Source organism: Bufo gargarizans, chromosome 5 (genome assembly GCF_014858855.1).
Source record: "Bufo gargarizans isolate SCDJY-AF-19 chromosome 5, ASM1485885v1, whole genome shotgun sequence".
Classification (NCBI taxonomy): domain Eukaryota; kingdom Metazoa; phylum Chordata; class Amphibia; order Anura; family Bufonidae; genus Bufo; species Bufo gargarizans.
This window is the reverse complement of record NC_058084.1, coordinates 30,675,757-30,698,026: the sequence shown is the minus strand read 5'-3', so window position 1 is coordinate 30,698,026 and position 22,270 is coordinate 30,675,757. Positions and strand designations below refer to the sequence as shown.

Here is a 22,270-nt window from a genome sequence, read left to right as displayed (position 1 = left end):
TCAGCACACATTTATTCGAGCTTCTCAGCTGCCTACTAATCATCCTCATTACCAGCCTTTGTTCTCACCCAGCTTGCTCTGGGTGAGATACACCACTCCAATGGCCCTCATATGACCTTCTGGCAGCTCCGCTGCCACACTGGATTTTCTCATCGATTTTTACAAACAAATCCTGTATAAGTCTGATCCTGCAGTCATACTCTTGTCCATCTGTGCTCTATGTCTTGCCAAGGTGGTCGTCTCTTCAGCAGGAGAACTATTGCACAAGATGTTGTCACATAAATGGTCATCCATGGAACGCATGGATGGGCCACATCTGAATGAGCGGGTTCAACTCTTACTTGGTGGTTCTTCATTCTAGCTCATGAATATGGTCCTAATCAGGGGCATAGCTAAAGGCTCACGGGCCCTGGTGCAAGTTCAGCTTGGGCCCCCTTCCCTCAGTGCTTTGTGGCCAGGGTAAGGGGAGCACATAATATAATATATATAATATCAGTGTCTTCTTATGTGACACATGAATCTTTCTACCCCTCAGGCTACTGGGCCCGGTAGCGACTGCTACCTCTGCACCTCCTATAGCTACGCCTCTGGTCCTAAGTGGATGAGACAACCCCTTTAAAATGCATTTGGAAGGTTAGTGATAACTAGGGAACAGATAAAAGGCAGTATGACTACAGTATCTGACTACACAGACTTTGTTTGTAGTCTGAATGGAGATCCATAGAGAATCTACTTGGGAGCTGTAGACACAAAACAATTTGCAACTAACAGCTGTGACATATCCAGGGATGGACTGGCCATAGACCATACAGGGAAATTTCTCTGTAGGCCAGTGCCCACGGGGCTGCCCAGGCCCCCTCACAGCCGACGGCCGGGTACATAACGATCTGAAGCTCTCAGCATTTATTAACGCTAGGACCATCAGGGACTTATGCAGGTTCCCTGCTGAATTCAACTGTATTGCCATCCTCAGGACGGTAGTATAGTTGAATACTGCAGTGAGGGTGGCAGTTTATTGTTCTGCACTGTGGTATTTGGTTCTGCCGGAGCAGTATTTTGTGTGGCACTAAGGTCTTGCTGGCCCTGCCTTCTGTCAGCTTGCACCCTTCTACAACATGGGGCCGCTTTTTTTTTCCAGGGCCACTTTAAGTTCCCAGTCTGCCCCTGGACATATCATTCAAGCGGATATGACCACTGAGGCCTGTGATTGGCAGAGGCAGTCACAGGACCAATCCAATCCAAAGCATTCAGTAACAGGGCAGCAGCATGGGAACGGAGTATGTTTTTTATTTTTATGTGGTATAGGTTAGGACTAGGTTTGAACGAATCGACCTTCGGATCATAGATCTGAAGTCGATTCGTTCAAATACTTCTATTTTAATGCTGTTTCCAAACAGTATTAAAAAGTATTGGCTCTGTGGAGCCACTGCCAGAGTTCGTTTCGCCCGAAGTTGTGCGAGACTTCAGTAAATTCCTACTGTATTCATATCTGTGTATTGAAAAACAATTTAAAATAGGAATCCGAACTGGGCTTTGGTACTGGCTGGTGCCTCGGTACCAAAGCCCACTTTGGATTTATATACGCAGATATGAATACAGTAGGAATTCACCGAAGTCTCGCGCGAGAAGAACTTTAGCTCCCGAAGTATTTGAACGAATCGACTTCGGATCTATGATCTGAAGGTCGATTCGCTCAAGCCCAGTTTGGACCACAGGGATTGTCAGCTCCTAGGACCAGCAACCTTTTTTTTTTTAAACTTTCTTTATTCGGATGGTGAAAACATATGGATATATTCTTTGCATATGACATTTTGCATGAGCCAAATTTCACATTGTTCATAGTCAAATACATCCTTTTATATTCTTAGATTACATCATATAAGTAACCATTGACTCCAAAATCATTACAAACCCCTCCCCACCCCAACATCTGCTGCTCATGCCCGTCTTGTTCACTTCCACTTAAGTTCCACGTTATGGAATTATCAAAGAATACGTCTTTAGATCTCCAAAGAGCCTAGCGTGCCCTTCAATTTTGCCTTCATATACCACTTGGTGTGCTCAAATGGAGATATCAGCTCCTTAATTTCTTCTCTCGTCAAAACATACTCAATCAACTTTCTCCATTTCTTCATAAACTGTGCCACTGCCTTTTCTTTGTTCTTACCCGCTTCTAGTCTTTCTAGGTAAAGGATCTTTTTTTTTAGACTCAACACCTCATCTTTGGTAGGGAAAGTGGGTACCAGCCAATGACGCAACAGACATTTCTTAACTGCCATAAGGACAATATGTACCCCTGGCTCTGCTACCCCTCTTCCTAGCGAGACATCCTGGCCCACTGGAATATATTGGAATATGCATTGTTGTGGATCTGCCTTCACCTCTATCTCCCATATCTCCTTGATAAGAGAGATTACATCATTCCACAGTGGTCTAATGTGTTGGCAACTCCACAGACCATGAAGGAGATCTGCCTTAGGTTGCGAACATTTAGGAGACTCCCTTAGATAATGCGCTGGGGCGTTAGAGTATGAGAGATTGAAAGCATATGTAGCTTTATGTAAGATTCTCAATTGCGACTCTCGCCATTGCTCACTATGAATAGCCTTCCTGATATACTCCAACCCCTCTCTCATTTTAAGGGTTAAGTCTTCCACCTCAAACTCCCTCTCCCAGTGTGCAAAGACCGTTTTTGCTAAGTCTATATAGCTAGTGTTTCTCAAACGTCTATATGTATCAGCAAGTGAGATCATAGCTTTACCTTTCCCTAGAAGAGCCGCAAACCAGGTCATTCTGTCAGCTTCCCCCAAAGAGGTCGACTGGGCTTTGCAGTAGGCAGAAAGCTGATAGAATGATAATGGGTGAGAAGTCTCCATCTGATATCTATTCGCAAATTGCTCCCATGACATCAATTTCCGATCTGGTCCTATTAGTATGTCATCTAGCGTGTTAATATTTTTCTCCCTCCATTGCTTGTACATCTTGTTCTCCCGTCCTTGCGGAAAAGCCGGTAGAGACCACCAACAACCTTTTTAAGTCCAACATCATATCTCGTGTTTAATCCTTTGTTTGCCCTGGGTATAAAGAACATGCTCAGATCGTGACCTGCCTCAACAATGTTATCATTATATTGTATGGCTAACCTTATCTTTTCTTCTATTGCAGTACAATGGATTATGTATGCAAGGCAGCATGGGTCCTCCTGGCCGAGACGGCACTCCAGGAGTGAATGGCATCCCAGGAACACCAGGAATTCCGGGACGTGATGGGATTAAAGGAGAAAAGGGAGAATGTATGAGAGAGAGTGTAGAAGAGGCCTGGACACCCAACTTCAAGCAATGTGCCTGGAGTGCTCTCAACTATGGCATTGATCTGGGGAAAATTGCAGTATGTGGTGGTTTATCATCTAACTGGTTTCTATTGTCATTATTTTTGTTTATTGGCAAGTGTAATCGTAAGCATATACTACAGTATAGGACACCACCCTAGGTTGCATTGGAGGCTTGAGATGATGCCACAGTCATACCATAGATCCCACTTCCTTATGCTTTTCTTGGTGATAGTATCAGGCTACTATGGCACGGTGAAGTGTGAACATGACTGAGGAACCCGACACATGTAAGAAAGTCGCTCCATGTTCTATAGTCTTCCATTGCAACATCGCAAGGTACTGTTCTAGGCAGCAACGAATCCTGGAATGAGGCCCCACTCTCCACAAGTATCACTTTCAGAATGTGAAAAGCTTATGATTCTGTTTTCCTTAATATACATGAATAATGCACAAAGTGATGTCAAAGTAAAGGGATAATGCACACAGTGATGTCAGTATACTGGGACAATGCGCGTGGAAATGTTCTAACAGAGAAATTATACCATAATGTCACATTACAAGGAAAAGCTCATTGATGTCACGGTCAAGGACAAATACACATAGTGAGGTCACAGTACATGGATAATGAACATAGTGCTCTACTTAGTGATGTTATAGCACAGGTACCACCAGTGATATCACAGGACAGGGGCAATGCACTTCGTGATGTCATAGCACAGGAATAATGCACACACAAAAGGTCATTGTGTACATGGTGAAATGACATAGGAAATCAACATATAATGATAGTGTAATGCACACACAATGTCACAGAACAGGCATAATAAATAGTGATGTCACCGTGCAGGAATAATAAACAGTGATGTCACAGCATAGGTATAATGCACACAGTGAAATCACAATAAAGGGATAATAAACACTGTGATGTCACAGAACAGGCATAATAAATAGTGATGTCACAGTACAGGAATAATAAACACAGTGATGTCACTGCACAGATATAATGTAGACAGTGATGTCACAGAACAGGGATATTATGCACAGTGATGTCACAGTACATGGATACTACAAAAGTAATGCCATAGAGAAGCAACAACGCAGAGGTAACCATGGCCCTCAATGATATACTGTATCTTAGAATGGGGCTGCATTTAATATTTCAAAATAGTAGCAGGCACACTTACATATGGAGTACGTATTTAATGTCTAAAATCAAAAATCAATAACACACTTATAAATAGCATAAAATTAGAGTAAGTTACAAAACTATACTCTAGCAGCATATATGAACCAAGGTTGGTATCCACTGCGGCACTAAATGTCTCTATAGCAGCAGTAATGATAATTAGTCCTCCAATTTCAAAAAGGGATAGATGGGGTTCCAAGTTGTATCAATGTCCTGGAACAAGTGTATCGACACAAAGTAGATGTGATAGTATCGAAAAATATATATCCACATTGCAAGGCAATCAAAATTGGCACGTGTGGTTGATATGGTAATCAACCCAAAACAATAATTCCCAATAGGCAGTAATATGTAAAGCAGCAGCACGGATTCTGTAATAGAGTAATCAGTGCTGCTGCTTTACATATTACTGCCTATTGGGAATTATTGTTTTGGTTTGATTACCATATCAACCACACGTGACTAATTATCATTACTGCTGCTATAGAGACATTTAGTGCCTCAGTGGATACCAACCTTGGTTCATATATGCTGCTAGGGTATAGTTTTGTACCTTACTCTAATTTTATGCTATTTATAAGTGTGTTATTGATTTTTGATTTTAGACATTAAATACGTACTCCATATGTAAGTGTGCCTGCTACTATTTGTTTAGTGATTTATATTTTTGCTTAGACTGGGTGAGTCTCTAGCAGCTGCACCTATCCATCCATACTTATTTAATATTTCACGCACCCTTCATAACTCATTGTACCTCATGTCCATGTGGAGGTGGGCCATACTAGCGCCGGTGCTGCTCGCCACTGTGCAGCTTACGACGCCCGTTCCTATCTTTAGGTACCCTGTGCCTTAACCCTGCTCCTAAAGAGGTGTCCGCTCCATGAATACGTGAAACGCATTGAGCGGCATTGGAGAGTATGCAAGATGATTAGAGGCAGCTTATGACTAGCTGTTAGGTACACTGCCCCCCATTGGGCTGTGCATATTGACAGGGCCGTCTTTACCAAGGGGCAAAAGGGGCAGCTGCCCCGGGCCCAGTTGCTCCTGGGGGGCCCAAGGCAGCTGCCTCTTGAGCCCTGCCAGCTACTGCCCCGGGTGTCAAGCTGTCTGTGTACTTTAACGTTGTGATCTAGGACCTTAATGACATCATCACCATGTGACCAGTAACCTAGCAATTACTGGTCACATGGCTATGAGGTCATCACAGGTCCTATCAGGAGTGTTGCAGTAGTTAACTGTGGAGCTTTTTGTGTGAAGATTACATCAGAAAAAGGTGACAGGGGCGGTTATGTTAATATACTGTATAGTGGGGTGCTGTATATTGTGTGGGGGCCTGTATACTGTGTGGGGCTGTATATTGTGTGGGACTGTATACTGTGTGGTAAACTGTAAACTGTGTGGGGCTGTATACTGTGTGGTGGGCTGTATACTGTGTTGGGCTGTATACTGTGGGGGGCCTGTATACTGTGGGGGCTGTATACTGTGTGGTGGGCTGTATACTGTGTGGGGGCCTGTATACTGTGTGGTGGGCTGTATACTGTGTGGTGGGCTGTATACTGTGTGGTGGGCTGTATACTGTGTGGGGGGGCTGTATACTGTGTGGGGGGGCTGTATACTGTGTGGGAGCCTGTATACTGTGTGGGGGGCTGTATACTGTGTGGTGGGCTGTATACTGTGGGGGGCCTGTATATTGTGGGGGGGGCCTTATACTGTGTGGTGGGCTGTATACTGTGTGGGGGGGCTGTATACTGTGTGGGGGCCTGTATACTGTGGGGGGGCCTTATACTGTGTGGTGGGCTGTATACTGTGTGGGGGCCTGTATACTGTGTGGGGGCCTGTATACTGTGGGGGGCTGTAAACTGTGGGGGGCTGTATACTGTGGGGGGGCCTGTATAGTGTGGGGGGGCCTGTATAGTGTGGGGGGTCCTGTATAGTGTGGGGGGCCTGTATAGTGTAAGGGGCTGTATATTGTGGAGTGCTATACTGCTGTACTGTATACTGTGGGGGTCTGTATACTGTGGGTGCGGTATAGTGTGGAGTGCTATACTGCTGTACTGTATAGTGTAGGTGGCTGTATCGTGTATAGTTTGGGGTGCTGTATACAGTGAGGTGTTGTATACTGTGGGGTGCTGTATACTGTGGGCTGCTATACTGCTCTACTATATACTGTGGGGTACTGTATAGTGTGGGGTGCTATACTGCATACTGTGGGGTGCTGGGGTGCACTGTAACACTAGGGTGAGCCGAGCCCTGGTCTCCTTCCAGCAGAGCGGTGCCCACTTCCAGCCTGAGCCCAGCTGCCCAGAACACTGATCCTGAGCCGCTGGAGTCTTCAGAACTGGAAGTATTTACAGTCTTTCACTGTACTCTACCAGATGTGTGGATTTTTGTGTGTGTGTGTTGTGGTGGAGGGCGTGATTTCCTGCTAAGGTGTGGGAAGGCGGGATCCAGGGGGCCCAAGTAAATTTTTGCCCAGGGTCCAATCAATATTAAAGACGGCCCTGCATATTGAATGAGGCACATTGGGGGCACGTAGTGCTAAATCAGGGTGTGCAACAAATGTGGCTGAACTAATCCCTGACATATTTATTTTCACTTGTGCTTTGTGCATGTATGGATACATTTGTAACAGCAGTTTAATTGGCGTATAATACATTGGCCAAACTGCTTGTTTTTGTTACCATACCTAATAGGTCCGATATCTCCAGACCAATAATTGTAATACCATTCTTGCTGGTCTGGTAATTGGTATATGTGCAACTATCTATTTAGCACGATCGGACTTTTGTGTTCTTCTGGATAGCAGCAATAGAGTTAACCACAGAAGCGGCTGTTCCACTGTTTATTCTGTATATGGACACAAAGGGTGAAGCCTTTTCTTTTTTATTTATTACAAGTGCAATAAAGATTTCTTGTTTTCTTTTTAACCGTCCAAACTAGACAGTGAGACAATTCAGATTTCCCTGACGGCAAAATCAGTATTATTTATCCGTGAATCTATTCTATGTGGAGATGGGCCCTTTAGTATTTGGCCCTCACTGGTACTCCCTGGGCTGCCATACAGGCTCCACACACACGTGATATTGTTGCAATGGTATTTATGTGTCACGAAAAAGCCTTTTTGACATTTATGGCTGCAAGTATGATGGGGTCATATATTTTGTAACCATAGTTCTGAATCATTAGCATTTTTTTCAGATGAACTGACACTGAATGGTTTAACACGCTCCCTGTGCGTCAGGATCACCATATAAAACAGGTTTAGATTCTAATTAATAAAAGGTCTAAAAACGGGTGCAAAAGATTATAGAGCGAAATAGTAACAGTCCATAGTAGCCCAAATATAGCTAGGGGGTCATCCCCTTCTCAGAAACCCTTCAAAGGGTAACCCTAGAGTTGACTTTTAACATGTACCTTGATTTCACTAGAGTGACTTAGCTTTAGTGGCTAGGACCGGGACCACCTTATTCTTAGGACTTATGAAAGCTCCCACTGATCCAACTTTTGTAACGTGTCTAATTGAGATGCCATAATACATTGGAACAACCCCGTTAATATTTATCTTTTAAAAACAAAAGAATTGCCGTTTGTCTTCCCCCTGTGTAGATCCTGCATGTGTTAGTAACTCTCCATGACTCGCAGTTAGGCCTCGACCATAAGAATTTTGCAGTCCACAAACCACGTAGCCACAAAATATGGAAGCGGTCCTTGTGCCATCTGCATTTTTTGGTGGACTCATTGACTTCAAAGGGTCCACAGTGAGCATGTCGTGTACAAGTCTAGGACATGTATATTTTGCAGAAGAGACATACGGATGACTGTGTGCTTTGTGCATCCATATGTCCATTCCACAAAGGCATCCCAATTCACTTCTGTGAGTATTCACTGAACAGACAGAGCCGTCCCATAGAAGTGAATGGAGGTGTCATACTTGTAATTACTCCTGCTCACCACTGTAATTGCTGCGGCGAGCAGGTAAACAGGGCAGAGAAGGTAGTGCCCATATGAGCGCTGCCGTCTCTTCATACAGCTGATCGGCGGGGGTGCAGGGTGTAAGACCCCCGCTGATCTGATATTGCTGACCTATCCTGAGGATAGTGCAGTAATAAATCGTTTAGAGCAGCACCAATGCACCTTGTATGACTCCCTCGGAATGCAGCAGCTTGTCCAGACCACCGATCCTCAACGGGCAACAGATCAGCAAAGAAATCGAAGATGATAGCAGCATATCTAAATGAGGGTCCTTTATTCACCAAACATCCATGAAACAATGTACAAAAAAGTGCAACGTTTCGGCTACACGGTAGCCTTGATAAAGGATACTGTGGAGCCGAGATGTTGCACTTTTTTGTACATTGTTTCATGGATGTTCGGTGAATAAAGGATCCTCATTTGGATATGCATCTGTCACCTTCGATTTCTTCGCTATCCTGAGGATAGGTCATCAACATTTAAAAGTGGACAATCTCCTTAACCCCTTAAGGACACGGCCCTATTTCACCTTAAGGACCAGGCAATTTTTTGCAAATCTGACCAGTGTCACTTTAAGTGCTCATAACTTTAAAACGCTTTGACTTACCCAGGCCGTTCTGAGATTGTTTTTTCGTCACATATTGTACTTCATGACACTGCTAAAATTGGGTCAAAAAAGTTAATTTTTTTGCATAAAAAAATAAAAATTTTACCCAAAATTTTGAAAAATTAGCAAATTTCAAAGTTTCAGTTTCTCTACTTCTGTAATACATAGTAATACCCCCAAAAATTGTGATGACTTTACATTCCCCATATGTCTACTTCATGTTTGTAGCATTTTGGGAATTATATTTTAATTTTTGGGGATGTTACAAGGCTTAGAAGTTTAGAAGCAAATTTTTAAATTTTTTGCAGAAATCTTCAAAATCCCACTTTTTATGGACCAGTTCAGGTTTGAAGTCATATTGTGAGGCTTAGATAATAGAAACCTCCCAAAAATGACCCCATTCTAGAAACTACACCCCTCAAGGTATTCAAAACAGTTTTTTCAAACTTTATTAACCCTTTAGGTCTTCCACAAGAGTTAATGGCAGATGGAGAAACAATTTTGAAATTTCTATGTTTTGGAAAATTTTCCAATATAATCAATTTTTTCCAGGAGTAAAACAAGGGTTAACTGCACTCAAAATGGGTTTCCCTGATTCTGTAGTTTGCAGAAACACCCCATATGTGGTCGTAAACTACTGTTTGGCCGAACGGTAGCACATAGAAGGAGGGGAACACCATATGGGTTTTGGAAGGCAGATTTTGCAGGACTGGTTTTGTTTATACCATGTCCCATTTGAAGCCCCGTGTTGCACCCCTAGAATAGAAATTTCAAAAAAGTGACTCCATCTAAGAAAGTACACCCCTCAAGGTATTCAAAACGGGGTTTACAAACTTTGTTAACCCTTTAGGTGTTCCACAAGAGTTAATGACAGATGGAGAAACAATTTCGAAATTTCTATTTTTTTTGAAAATTTTCCAATATAATCAATTTTTTCCAGGAGTAAAACAGGGGTTAACTGCCAAACAAAACTCAATATGGGTTTCCCTGATTCTGTAGTTTGCAAAAACACCCCATATGTGGTCGTAAACTACTGTTTGGCCGAACGGTAGCACATAGAAGGAGGGGAACACCATATGGGTTTTGAAAGGCAGATTTTGCAGGACTGGTTTTGTTTATACCATGTCCCATTTGAAGCCCCCTGATGCACCCCATGAATAGAAATTTCAAAAAAGTGACTCCATCTAAGAAATTACACCCCTCAAGGTATTCAAAACTGGGTTTACAAACTTTGTTAACCCTTTAGGTGTTCCACAAGAGTTAATGGCAGATGGAGAAACAATTTTGAAATTTCTATTTTTTGGAAAATTTTCCATTTTAACCCTTACTTTATTACTGGAAAAAATGGGTTAACAGCCATACAAAACTCAAAATGGGTTGCCCTGATTCTGTAGTTTGCAGAAACACCCCATATGTGGTCGTAAACTACTATTTGGCTAAACGGCAGGACATATAAGAAGGGGAACGCCATATGGTTTTTGGAAGGCAGATTTTGTTGGACTGGTTTATTTACACCATGTACCCTTTCAAGCCCCCTGATGCACCCCTAGAGTAGAAACTCCATAAAAGTGACCCCATCTAGGAAACTACGGGATAAGGTGGTTGTTGTTTTGGGACTATTTTTGGGGTAAATTTGATTTTTGGTTGCTCTATATTACTCTTTTTTGAGGCAATGTAACAAAAAAATTTAATTCTAAAATTGTTTCTACATTCGCTATTTAGTTTTGTGGAACACCTAAAGGGTTAACAGTTTGTAAAGTAACTTTTGAATACCTTGAGGGGTGTAGTTTCTTAGATGGGGTCACTTTTTTGGAGTTTCTAGTCTAGGCTACATCAGGGGGGGCTTCTAATGGGACATCGTGTCAAAAAGAAAACTGTCCATTTATAATCTGCCTTCCAGAAACCGTATGGAGTTCCCTTCGTTCTATGCCCTGCCGTGCGGCTATATAGCCATTTACGGCCACATATGGGGTGTTTCTGCAAACTACAGAATCGGGGCAATAAATATTTAGTTTTGTTTGGCTGTTAACCCTTGCTTTATTACCGGCAAAATGGATTCAAATTGAAATTTTGCCCAAAAAAGGTGTCTTGGCACAGTTTTTATTTTATATTTTTAACACCGTTCATCCGAGGCGTTTGGTCAAAAGTTATTTTTATAGCGACGACTTTTACGCACACGACGATGCCCAATATGTATGGCTCTCAGACTTTGGAGACACTAAGCAGGCATCCTAAAACTGCGGCCCTCCAGATGTTGTAAAACTACAATTCCCACCATGCCCTGCTGATGGCTGTAGGTTGTCTGGGCATGCTGGGAGTTATAGTTTTACAACATCTGGAGGGCCGCAGTTTGAGGATGCCTGCACTAAAACTAATATTTTTTGGGGAAAGAAAAATTGTTTCCGTGTCTCCAAAATCTGAGAGCCATAGTGTTTTATGTTCTCTAGTGGACTGTTGGGGATTATAAAAATTTAGTACTCCATGGAAGTGTGATACTCCCTGAAGCAATCGATAACACAGAGGCCCGGATGATCAGGGCACGTGTCACATTGAGTAGTGGTGTCCTTCCATATTCCCCTCTTGTGACACACTCTGCACTTTTTTGGGGTTCGTCCCTTCTTTCCAGTATGGGGGACCACACCTGGAAAGTGTTGGCCAGGGACGATCCGGGTAGCCTCATAGAACTGGAGGAATGTCCCTGTGCTGCCAGCGCTTCGGGATAGTACAAAAGAGTTGTACATGGCAACCTGCACCTTTAGACCGTAACTTTTTTGTACCATGCCCGGGTTTTGCGCATGGCGTTATATGGCTTGAGGACTTGATCAGAGAGATCAACTCCTCCCATATACCGATTGTAGTCGACGATACAATCGGGCTTGAGGACCGTTGCCGCGGTACCTCGCACAGAGACTGGGGTGGTGCTGTTACCATGGATTGTGGACAGCATAAGGACATCCCTCTTGTCCTTATACCTGACCAGCAACAGGTTTCCACTGGTAAGGGCACGGGTCTCACCCCTGGGGATAGGTACCTGGAGGGGGTGGGCAGGGAGGCCGCGTTGAGTTTTCCGCACGGTCCCACAAGTGAACGTGGATCTGGTGGCAAGGGACCTGAACAAGGGAATGCTGGTATAAAAGTTATCCACGTACAAGTGGTAACCATTATCCAGCAGTGGGTACATAAGGTCCCACACGAGTTTCCCGCTAACACCCAGAGTTGGGGGACATTCTGGGGGTTGAATACGGGAATCTCGCCCCTCGTACACACGAAATTTGTAAGTGTACCCTGAGGTACTCTCACAAATTTTGTATAGCTTCACGCCATACCTCGCCCGCTTTGTAGGAATATATAGGCGGAAACTGAGTCTCCCCGTGAACGCAACGACCTCCCTTCCAGGTACGTAGGCCTCCATGAATTTGGCCCCAAAGTGATTGATGACCGGCCGTATCTTATACAGCCGGTCATAGGCAGGATCACCTCGGGGTGGACATGCTGCATTATCGGAATAATGCAGACATTTCCGGATGGCCTCAAACCGGAAGCGTGTCATGACCATACTGTACAGTGGGGTCTAGTACAGGACATCCCCACTCCAGTATTGCCTGACACTGGGTTTTTGGACTAGACCCATATGCAGCACGAGGCCACAAAATGTCCTCATTTCGGCTGCACTGACCGGCGTCCAGCCACCGGGTCTAGCCAAAAATGAGCAAGTGGGGGGGGGGGGGGGCTCTGGGGTCTGATAGATGGATAGATGGAAGTTTTGAATAAAAGTACTTTTTCTTTTTTTTTTCCTAACTTACTTTTCCCCTTCTTTCCCTGCCTAACGGTGCCTCTCCCTCACTGACCCTAACCTACCTGGGTGGCGATGGGTGCAGGAGGGTGATGGATGGCGATTAGGGGGACACAGGAGCTGGTGCTGGACGATGCTGCCGGGTGCTCGTGCAGAACAGGAAGGGGAGGGGAGAGAGGAGCGCAGGAAGTTTGAATCCCGCGCCTCTCTCCCCTGCACCAATCAGCACCCTGGACAGCAGTGTTCAGCACCAGGGCCAGCACCGCCTCGTCAAATCTTCGTACTGCGATTGGTGGTGTATAATTACGCCACCGATCGCAGTCTTTTTCCGGTTCATCGGGTCACAGGACACCCAAATGGCCCGGAAACGCACAAAACCGCAGGTCTGAATTGACCTGCGGTTTTCTGCGATCGCCGATACGGGGGGGTCCAATGACCCCCCCCCGCGTTGTTACGGGATGCCGGCTGAATGATTTCAGCCGGCATCCCGTTCCGATTAACCCCCGCGGCGCCGGAATCCCGATTTTAAGTTAGGACGTACCGGTACGTCCTGTGTCCTTAAGGACTCGGGAAATAGGGCGTACCGGTACGTCCTCTGTCCTTAAGGGGTTAATAACAATCATTGTCCCCCAACCCCCAATCAGTCTGCATCAGGCCATGTAATGCGCTGATTGACTTGTATATTGTCAATCGGCACTCAATGAAATTGCTAGTGTAAAAGGACCCAAACTGTACTGGAAACCCTCAGACTGAAATGTGGGGCTTAACTTGCAATGCACTATTGCTCTGTAGTCCAAATGTCGTACTTGCTAGTAAAGCATACAGCATATTCCATGAGCTACCATAAACACCGTTAGGTACAAGGTATCAGATCCTTAGCCCTGCATTGCATAGGATAACCTACAGTGCATGTACGACAAGCACTGAAATTACTACTGTATATTAGTATGGAGAGCACCATAAAGGGTACAATTTTGCCCCTAGTGGTAGTGGTAAAATAAAAAAGTGCTGTAGTGGATAAAAAATATGGTTAAAGTGTACGTAAACTTACAAGAAATATTTTTGGGAAAACTGTAGGAAATACAGTATGATTTACTTTATTTATTGATTTTATTGTTTTAAAAGCAAAAGAGTCCCCTAGGCCTTCCCCCTCTTCTCTGCAGCGCATACAGAATAAATATACCACAACCATGTATGTGCTGTACGTATTCTGATTTCTACAATATGTGCTGTAGTGAGCACTGTACTGACAGGAGAACACATCGCTGCTCCTGTCTGTGTCCTCCGCTGAAACCTCTGACATAGAACATCGCTGCTCCTGTCTGTGTCCTCCGCTGAAACCTCTGACATAGAACATCGCTGCTCCTGTCTGTGTCCTCCACTGAAACCTCTGACATAGAACATCGCTGCTCCTGCCTGTGTCCTCCACTGAAACCTCTGACATAGAACATCGCTGCTCCTGTCTGTGTCCTCCACTGAAACCTCTGACATAGAACATCGCTGCTCCTGTCTGTGTCCTCCACTGAAACCTCTGACATAGAACATCGCTGCTCCTGTCTGTGTCCTCCACTGAAACCTCTGCCACAGAACATCGCTGCTCCTGTCTGTGTCCTCCACTGAAACCTCTGACATAGAACATCGCTGCTCCTGTCTGTGTCCTCCACTGAAACCTCTGACATAGAACATCGCTGCTCCTGTCTGTGTCCTCCACTGAAACCTCTGCCACAGAACATCGCTGCTCCTGCCTGTGTCCTCCGCTGAAACCTCTGACATAGAACATCGCTGCTCCTGCCTGTGTCCTCCGCTGAAACCTCTGACATAGAACATCGCTGCTCCTGTCTGTGTCCTCCACTGAAACCTCTGACATAGAACATCGCTGCTCCTGTCTGTGTCCTCCACTGAAACCTCTGACATAGAACATCGCTGCTCCTGTCTGTGTCCTCCACTGAAACCTCTGCCACAGAACATCGCTGCTCCTGCCTGTGTCCTCCGCTGAAACCTCTGACATAGAACATCGCTGCTCCTGCCTGTGTCCTCCGCTGAAACCTCTGACATAGAACATCGCTGCTCCTGTCTGTGTCCTCCACTGAAACCTCTGACATAGAACATCGCTGCTCCTGTCTATGTCCTCCGCTGAAACCTCTGACATAGAACATTGCTGCTCCTGCCTGTGTCCTCCACTGAAACCTCTGACATAGAACATCGCTGCTCCTGTCTGTGTCCTCCGCTGAAACCTCTGACATAGAACATTGCTGCTTCTGCTTCTGCTCACTCGTCTCTGCTAAAGCCTGGCCTAGGTGCAGGGTATCCCGCAGCAATGTGCTATGGCAGAGGTTTCAGCGGAGAGCAGAGGCAGGAGCAGCGACGTGTGCTCCTGCTAGTATACCTCTCACTGCAGAGCACATTGTAGAAATTAGAATTTGCATACATTGAGCCCCCGAGGAACCAGTACAGAGAATGGGAGTGGTAGTAGCTCTGATGAACTGGTGTTGTGTCACAGTGTCCTACCTCGGGGCATTACTCACTGGGGTTTGATGCAGGGAAAAAAGGTGATGAAAGGAACCAGGCAGACATTGTTGAAAAAATAACTTCCTTTCCATCGAAAAACGGTTAGCAGCGCATCCAGCAGCAGATTATACAAAGTACAATTTCTCTCCTCCCAATATGGTGGAGTATGGTGGCTGGCAATGTGGCAAAGATGACACTCAGCATCAGCTGTTTCTGTCTCTCTCTGGATTCCTTTCCCTATGACTTTACTCTGGCACCTGTGGCTGTAGGTGTCCACTGAATGATGCAGCCTTCTAGCTATGCCTGTCTTGAACTTTCATGATGGCGTCTTAACACGTTTCCCACCACTTTGCAGTGGAGTCTTGATAGCACGATTGCTTGATCACTCTCCTGACTCTAATACACCGAAGCTTGCAATTCCTCTGTGGCCTAGGACCCTGCCATCTTCCTGGGGCAATTACGTCCTCCTAGTTGAGCTGCCTCCTGTGTAAGCCACTTCTGTGGTCCACATGGCCTGAGGGAGCTGGAGATGGATCACATTCTCACTCTTCCCTCTAAACTCACTCTCTATACCTCAGGCCCACCCTTGGGAGGAAGTTGTACCAGCCCACTCCTACCAAGAGGGATGGAATGGAATGGTAAGTTCCATTCCTGTTACCAAACACTGCCAACCATACACCATTTGCTGGTGCACAAGGTGTCTTGCAAGTCATTACATTCACATTGCATATAAAACAGTAGACAATTGCAGACACCATAGTAGTATCCCCAGGTCTGGGGTACTACACGTACACCACATACACAACTATGGTGTACTGATTCTGTATGTGCTGCAGTGAAAAGCACTTCAGGAAGACCCAGGCTTCAGGGACCTCTTTTACTTGCAAAATCACTTAATTATATTACAAAAATTATTGTTACAGTATTGTTTTGAAAATTAATGGAAAACTTTAAATGTTAGTGTCTGCAATAGAATTTCTGGACTGAACGATGCCAAACTGAAGGAATTTTACTGTATTTTGATTGTCTCCTAGGAATGTACATTCACGAAGATGCGCTCTCACAGTGCTTTGAGGGTCGTGTTCAGTGGCTCCCTGCGCCTTAAGTGTAAGACTGCCTGCTGCCAGCGCTGGTACTTCACCTTTAATGGGGCTGAGTGTGCTGGCCCCTTACCCATTGAGGCCATTATCTATCTGGATCAAGGCAGTGCAGAGATCAACTCTACAATAAATATCCACCGGACCTCAACAGGTACAATGAGATGAGTCCTGACTGAAGAGATATCAGGAAATACATGGGGGAGTCACGAACTAGCGGGTGTGAACCAACTTTGCCACGTGTCCTACCTCCTCTAAGAGCGTTGTCTAAGTGAACTCCTCGATCTTCACAGTACCCCAATGGTGGGGATAGACTTTCCCAAGGGGAACACCAGGTCTCTAACTCTTGAGGAAGATAGGCACACGAGGCAACTGGTCTAGGCAGACCAGGTGTACCTGAGAAAGGTACCAGAGGTACAGGCGTTGTCAGCAGGCTGAGTCGTTACCAAGAGCAACAGTGCAGGTCCAAAGGATAAGGCAGAGGCGAATTGAGACATGCAATAGGTCAGGGCAGGCGGCACAGGTGTAGGTCAGGCAATTCGGATCAGCAACGGGAGAGTCAAGGCAAGCAGGCAGGGATCAAACAGGTAGCAGAGTCCAGGAACACAAGTATGAGTCAGGAACACATGCGGATATCAGGAACCTTAGCAGGACACAAGGACCTTGACAATGAGGCATCTGGGAAGGGGGCTGAGCCACTTATATATGTGCAGGAGGGCTAGGATTAGTTGGCGAGGTCACATGACCCAACCCATAAAACACAGGGAGTGACGTGCGCAAGTCCTTAAGGAAATGGTGCAGGTAGCAAGCAGCAGGCATGCTGTGGCCAGGGCTGAAAGGAAACACTGGCAGCAGAACACCGCTGAACACAGCGCCCGGACCACGGCGGTAAGCAGGGGAACAGCAGCGCACAGCAGCCGCTGTTACAGGGGGTATGATTACTGGGACACCCACAATCCTGAGAAGGGGAACCTTCACTCCTGGGATTGCTGGGGTTGCCAGCAGTCATTCCATGTGTTATCCAATATTTATCATTTGTTTTGTGGTTAGGTGATAAATAGTTTTAATGGGATTATGCACTAAAAGGGCAAATTTTATTTAAAGGGACACCCTAAGCAAAACTAATACACAAGTGTTACCCAGGGCAAGAAAAGAAAAGGCATTCACTTTTCAGTGTTCTTTGGATCCCTTGTTTACCTTAGAGTGCTCCTTTAAGGCTGCCTTCACATGAGGCAGATTTTGTTGCAGAAAATTTCTGCAACTAAAAATCTGTTCCATTCATCTGAATGGGGCTTTCAGAAATCCATGTCCTTCCTGTCAAAACAACCCCATTCAGATGAATGGAACTGATTTCCAGTTGCAGAAATTTTCTGCAACAAAATCTGTCGTGTGTGAAGGCGGCGTAAGAATTGAAAGTGAGCCTACAATTAGTTATTCTTGTTTTCTCCATTCATTTCTAGTTGTTGGTAATATTCTGCTGGTCGCCCTTGGAAACAGACACTGGTTGAGCTCCACCCTGTTGTCAGACATGTGACACGGGATAGCTATAGCCATAGCAGCCATAGAAGCTGTCATGGGGCCCAGAGTTTGTAACTTTTTGTAGGGAATAAGGGCTCTTTCACACTTGCGTTGTCCGGATCCGGCATAGAGTTCCGTCGTCGGGGCTCTATGCCGGAAGAATACTGATCAGGATTTTCCTAATGCATTCTGAATGGACAGTCCGTCCTTCAGGATGCATCAGGATGTCTTCCGTTCCGGAACGGAACGTTTTTTGGCCGCAGCAAATAGCGCAGCATGCTGCGCTTTTTGCTCCGGCCAAAAATCCGGAACACTTGCCGCAAGGCCGGATCCGGAATGAATGCCCGTTGAAAGGCATTGATCCGGATCCGGCCTTAAGCTAAACGTCGTTTCGGCGCATTGCCGGATGCAACGTTTAGCTTTTTCTCAATGGTTACCATGGCTGCTGGGACGCAAAAGTCCTGGCAGCCATGGTAAAGTGCAGTGGGGAGCGGGGAGCAGCATACTTACCATCCGTGCGGCTCCCGGGGCGCTCCAGAGTGACGTCAGGGCGCCCCAAGCGCATGGATCACGTGATCGCATGGACACGTCATCCATGCGCATGGGGCGCTCTGACGTCATTCTGGAGCGCCCCGGGAGCCGCGCGGACTGTAAGTATACCGCTCCCCCGCTCCCCACTACTACTATGGCAACCAGGACTTTAATAGCGTCCTGGGTGCCATAGTAACACTGAAAGCATTTTGAAGACGGATCCGTCTTCAAATGCTTTCAGTACACTTGCGTTTTTCCGGATCCGGCGTGTAATTCCGGCAAGTGGAGTACACGCCGGATCCGGACAACGCAAGTGTGAAAGAGGCCTAACAAGTTGATGACTTTCTGCTATCTAGCTCTACTATAACATCAGGTAGGGAATAGTGCGGCCCTGAGCTCAACACGCACCACTTTCCCTTGCTACTTGGATGATCCTCCCTAAATAGCAGCAACCAACTGGGCGACGGCCCATAACCTGATTTTAGCTTTAGATGTGACAACAATAGACTTCAAAATTAGTAAAGGAAATAATTTGCAAAGTTACTGTGCAATTTATGTAGATAGTAAATTGTTGGAAAAGCAAAATATTCCTTTAAATTGTATAGTATTGCCCCAGCCACTTCATTCTGCTCATCATGAGGGTCCCATTAGTCAAGCGCCACCAATTCTAAGGATAAGCCATCAATTAAAAGTATGACAATCTCTTAAAGGGGCTGTAAAGTGATTTTTATAAGTAATTGCTTATCCTCAGGAAAGACCATCCATATCTGATCTGCAGGGGTCCGACACCCTGCACCCCCACTGATCAGCTCTTGCAGAGTAGCTCTGGCACTCTCTTCACTACATAATGGACGGAGCTGTATAGTTGTGCTGAACGGCAGGGGTATTGATGGCTTATCCTGATGGAAGGCGTCACTTGTAAAATCCTGGACAATCTCTTTAAGTCATCTGGACCCTTTAACAACCACCACAGCTATAATATACATGAGATGGGTTAATTCAGGGATGCTCAACCTGCGGCCCTCCAGCTGTTGTAAAGCTACAACTCCCACCATGCTCTTCTGTAGGCTGATAGCTGTAGGCTATCCGGGAATGATGGGAGTTGTAGTGTTGCAACAGCTGGAGGGGCCACAGGTTGAGCATGCCTGGGTTAATTCATTGAAATGGACAGCCATAAACAGTGTCTGTTATTGCCTCTAAACCCCAATCACTTGAATGGAGCTGCAATACCAGACACAGCCCATGGCCAAGAGTGGTGCTGTTCTGTGGAATAAATGCAAACGCCTTTATCAGACAAGCCCTTCAGGTGTCAATAGGTCAGTTATTGCATTTCTTAAAGGAGCTGTGCCATGAAAAATATTCTACATTTTTTCAAACCAGCACCTGGATCTGAATACTTTTTTTTTATTGGATGTAATTAAAAATTTAGTATAGCCAGTGAGCTATTCAATAAAATGTATCTGTATAGCGCCACCTGCTGTTTGTTCTTTTCATTATTTCTTGTCCACCTCACTGAGGTGGTCGCAGATGCTCAGTTCAAATCTTCAACTGCCACTAGACATATCTTATGTTAGAAGCTGTGGCAGTTAAAGGGAGAGAGCTACAGCAGAAAGGACATACCCACTAAAAAAGGACACGCCCTCCGAGCTGCCAGTCTGAAATATATCTAGCTGAACAATAAGAGCAATAAATAGGGAGATATCTGAATCCATGTGAGGTACAGGGCTGGTTCTAGCTTTGTTAGATAGAGATGGTCATGTACTATATGATGTCTGATTTTCATTTTTTACAATCATGGCATAACTCTGGCATAACTGTGATAAAAAGCTATAAAAAAACGTACATATTTTTAATTTTTTTCAAGTGGAAGGACTGTGTGAAGGGATCAACGCAGGACTGGTTGACATCGCCGTCTGGGTGGGCACCTGTTCAGACTACCCAAGAGGAGACGCCTCAACAGGATGGAACTCTGTGTCCCGGATCATCATTGAGGAGCTGCCTAAATAAAATGAAAAAAAGTCAAAAACCACCATATTTCATGTTAGAATACTGAAATTGCACATTATCTGTTCTAGGTTTGGGAATTCTTACCTCTAGAGGCGGCCATTGGGGAGGGGTCTGGATGAGCTTCTACGTACTGTACAAATACGATGATACGGTGCTCACATCATGTTACTACAGCTAATAAACCCGTTGTCTGAGCTGGCTTCTAGTAAATTGCAGGACAATTGACATTATCAGCTCTTCTTTATGATCTCACTATGGAATCCTTGCATCTTGTACCTTCTATAGTCAATCTGTGATGGTTGGATTTTTTTTCTTTCTTACGAGTTTGTTTTTAATAAAGAAAAAAAAAATGTAATGTAAGATATAGAGATCAGTGCATTGTATAAAGGAAGGAGGGATGTAAAAAAATATGAAAAGAGACCTAGATTAGCTGCGGCCTGGGCCAGTAACGCACCTAGGCCGCAGGATCGTACGGCTGCATACACATTATGGGATAAAACTGGGGACAGCAGAACAAGAAAAGGACTTGGGTATTCTGGTGACAAGTAAGCGAAGCAGCAGTGCTCAATGTCAGGCAGCAGCTGAAAGGGACACTGTCACCTGCATTTCACTTACTGAACTATTAATATCACCACATCAGTCTCCAAGAATTACATTAAAATATACTAGTATTACTGCCCTGTGTCTTGTAGTTTGTCTATAAAATCCCTTTTATTAATATGCTAATTACCTCAATAAGGAGCCCAAGGGGCTGTCCCTCCGGCCGTTGAAGCCCAGCTGTGCCCATTACTTCGGAGCCCAGCACCGCCCTACTGCTAATTTATTCACTCCTCTTTGCCGACGTAATGTTTGTGGAGCGCCTGTAATCCCGCGCAGGCGCCCTGGATACGCATGTCAGTGCCCGTGCGGTGTCCTTGCATCGGCTTCACAGAACTCTTCCTTTCTGGGTCGAGCGAAGCTGGAGCATGCGCAATGAGTTCTGTGGGGCCGATGCCAGGACACCGCGTGGGCGCTGACATGCGTATCCAGGGCGCATGCGCAGGATTACGGGCGTAGCACAAACATTACGTCGGCGAAGAGGAGCGAATAAATTCGCAGTGGGGCGGTGCTGGGCTCCGAAGTAATGGGCGTGGCTGGGCTTCAACGGCCGGAGGGACAGCCCCTTGGGCTCCTTATTGAGGTAATTAGCATATTAATAAAAGCGATTTTATAGACAAATTACAAGACACAGGGCAGGAATACTAGTATAATGTAATATAAATCGTGGAGACTGATGTGGTGATGTTAACAGCTCAGTAAGTGAAATCCAGGTGACAGAATCCCTTTAAGGTGCATAAAAAACTGTGATGTGAATGTAATATTATGCCTTTATAAATCCCTCATAAGGCTACATCTTGAACATAGGGTTGCCACCTTTCCCAACAAAAAAATACAGACCAAGTTAAGCCACACCCCAAATGGGATGTGGCTGTGGGGGTCATGGCTTAACACAGGGTGTTAAGTCACTGTTATACTGTGGCTCCCCAGTAGTGCACCCCAGAATTTTTAATGCCCCCATTATTGTCGCTCAGAATTAATAATGCCCCCATTAGTGCCCCCCAGCATTAATGATGCCCCAATTTGTCCCCCCCAGAATTAGTGTGCCCCCAGTAATAGTAATGCCCCATTAGTGCCCCCCTATAATATTAATGCCCCCCATTAGCGCCGCACCAGAATTAAT

At 45.3% G+C, this 22,270-nt stretch overlaps 1 protein-coding gene across 1 annotated transcript in view; it reads left to right on the top strand.

Moving 5' to 3' along the window:
* The window catches only part of CTHRC1 (collagen triple helix repeat containing 1), a 34,463-nt gene extending 13,559 nt beyond the window's left edge, over positions 1 to 20,904 (top strand). The window contains exons 2-4 of the mRNA XM_044294903.1: positions 3,166 to 3,387; positions 16,432 to 16,648; positions 20,408 to 20,904. Coding sequence (XP_044150838.1) covers positions 3,166 to 3,387; positions 16,432 to 16,648; positions 20,408 to 20,550 — 582 coding nt within the window. The 3' untranslated portion in view covers positions 20,551 to 20,904. The remainder of the gene's footprint in view (positions 1 to 3,165; positions 3,388 to 16,431; positions 16,649 to 20,407) is intronic.
* Positions 20,905 to 22,270: the final 1,366 nt, after the last annotated feature.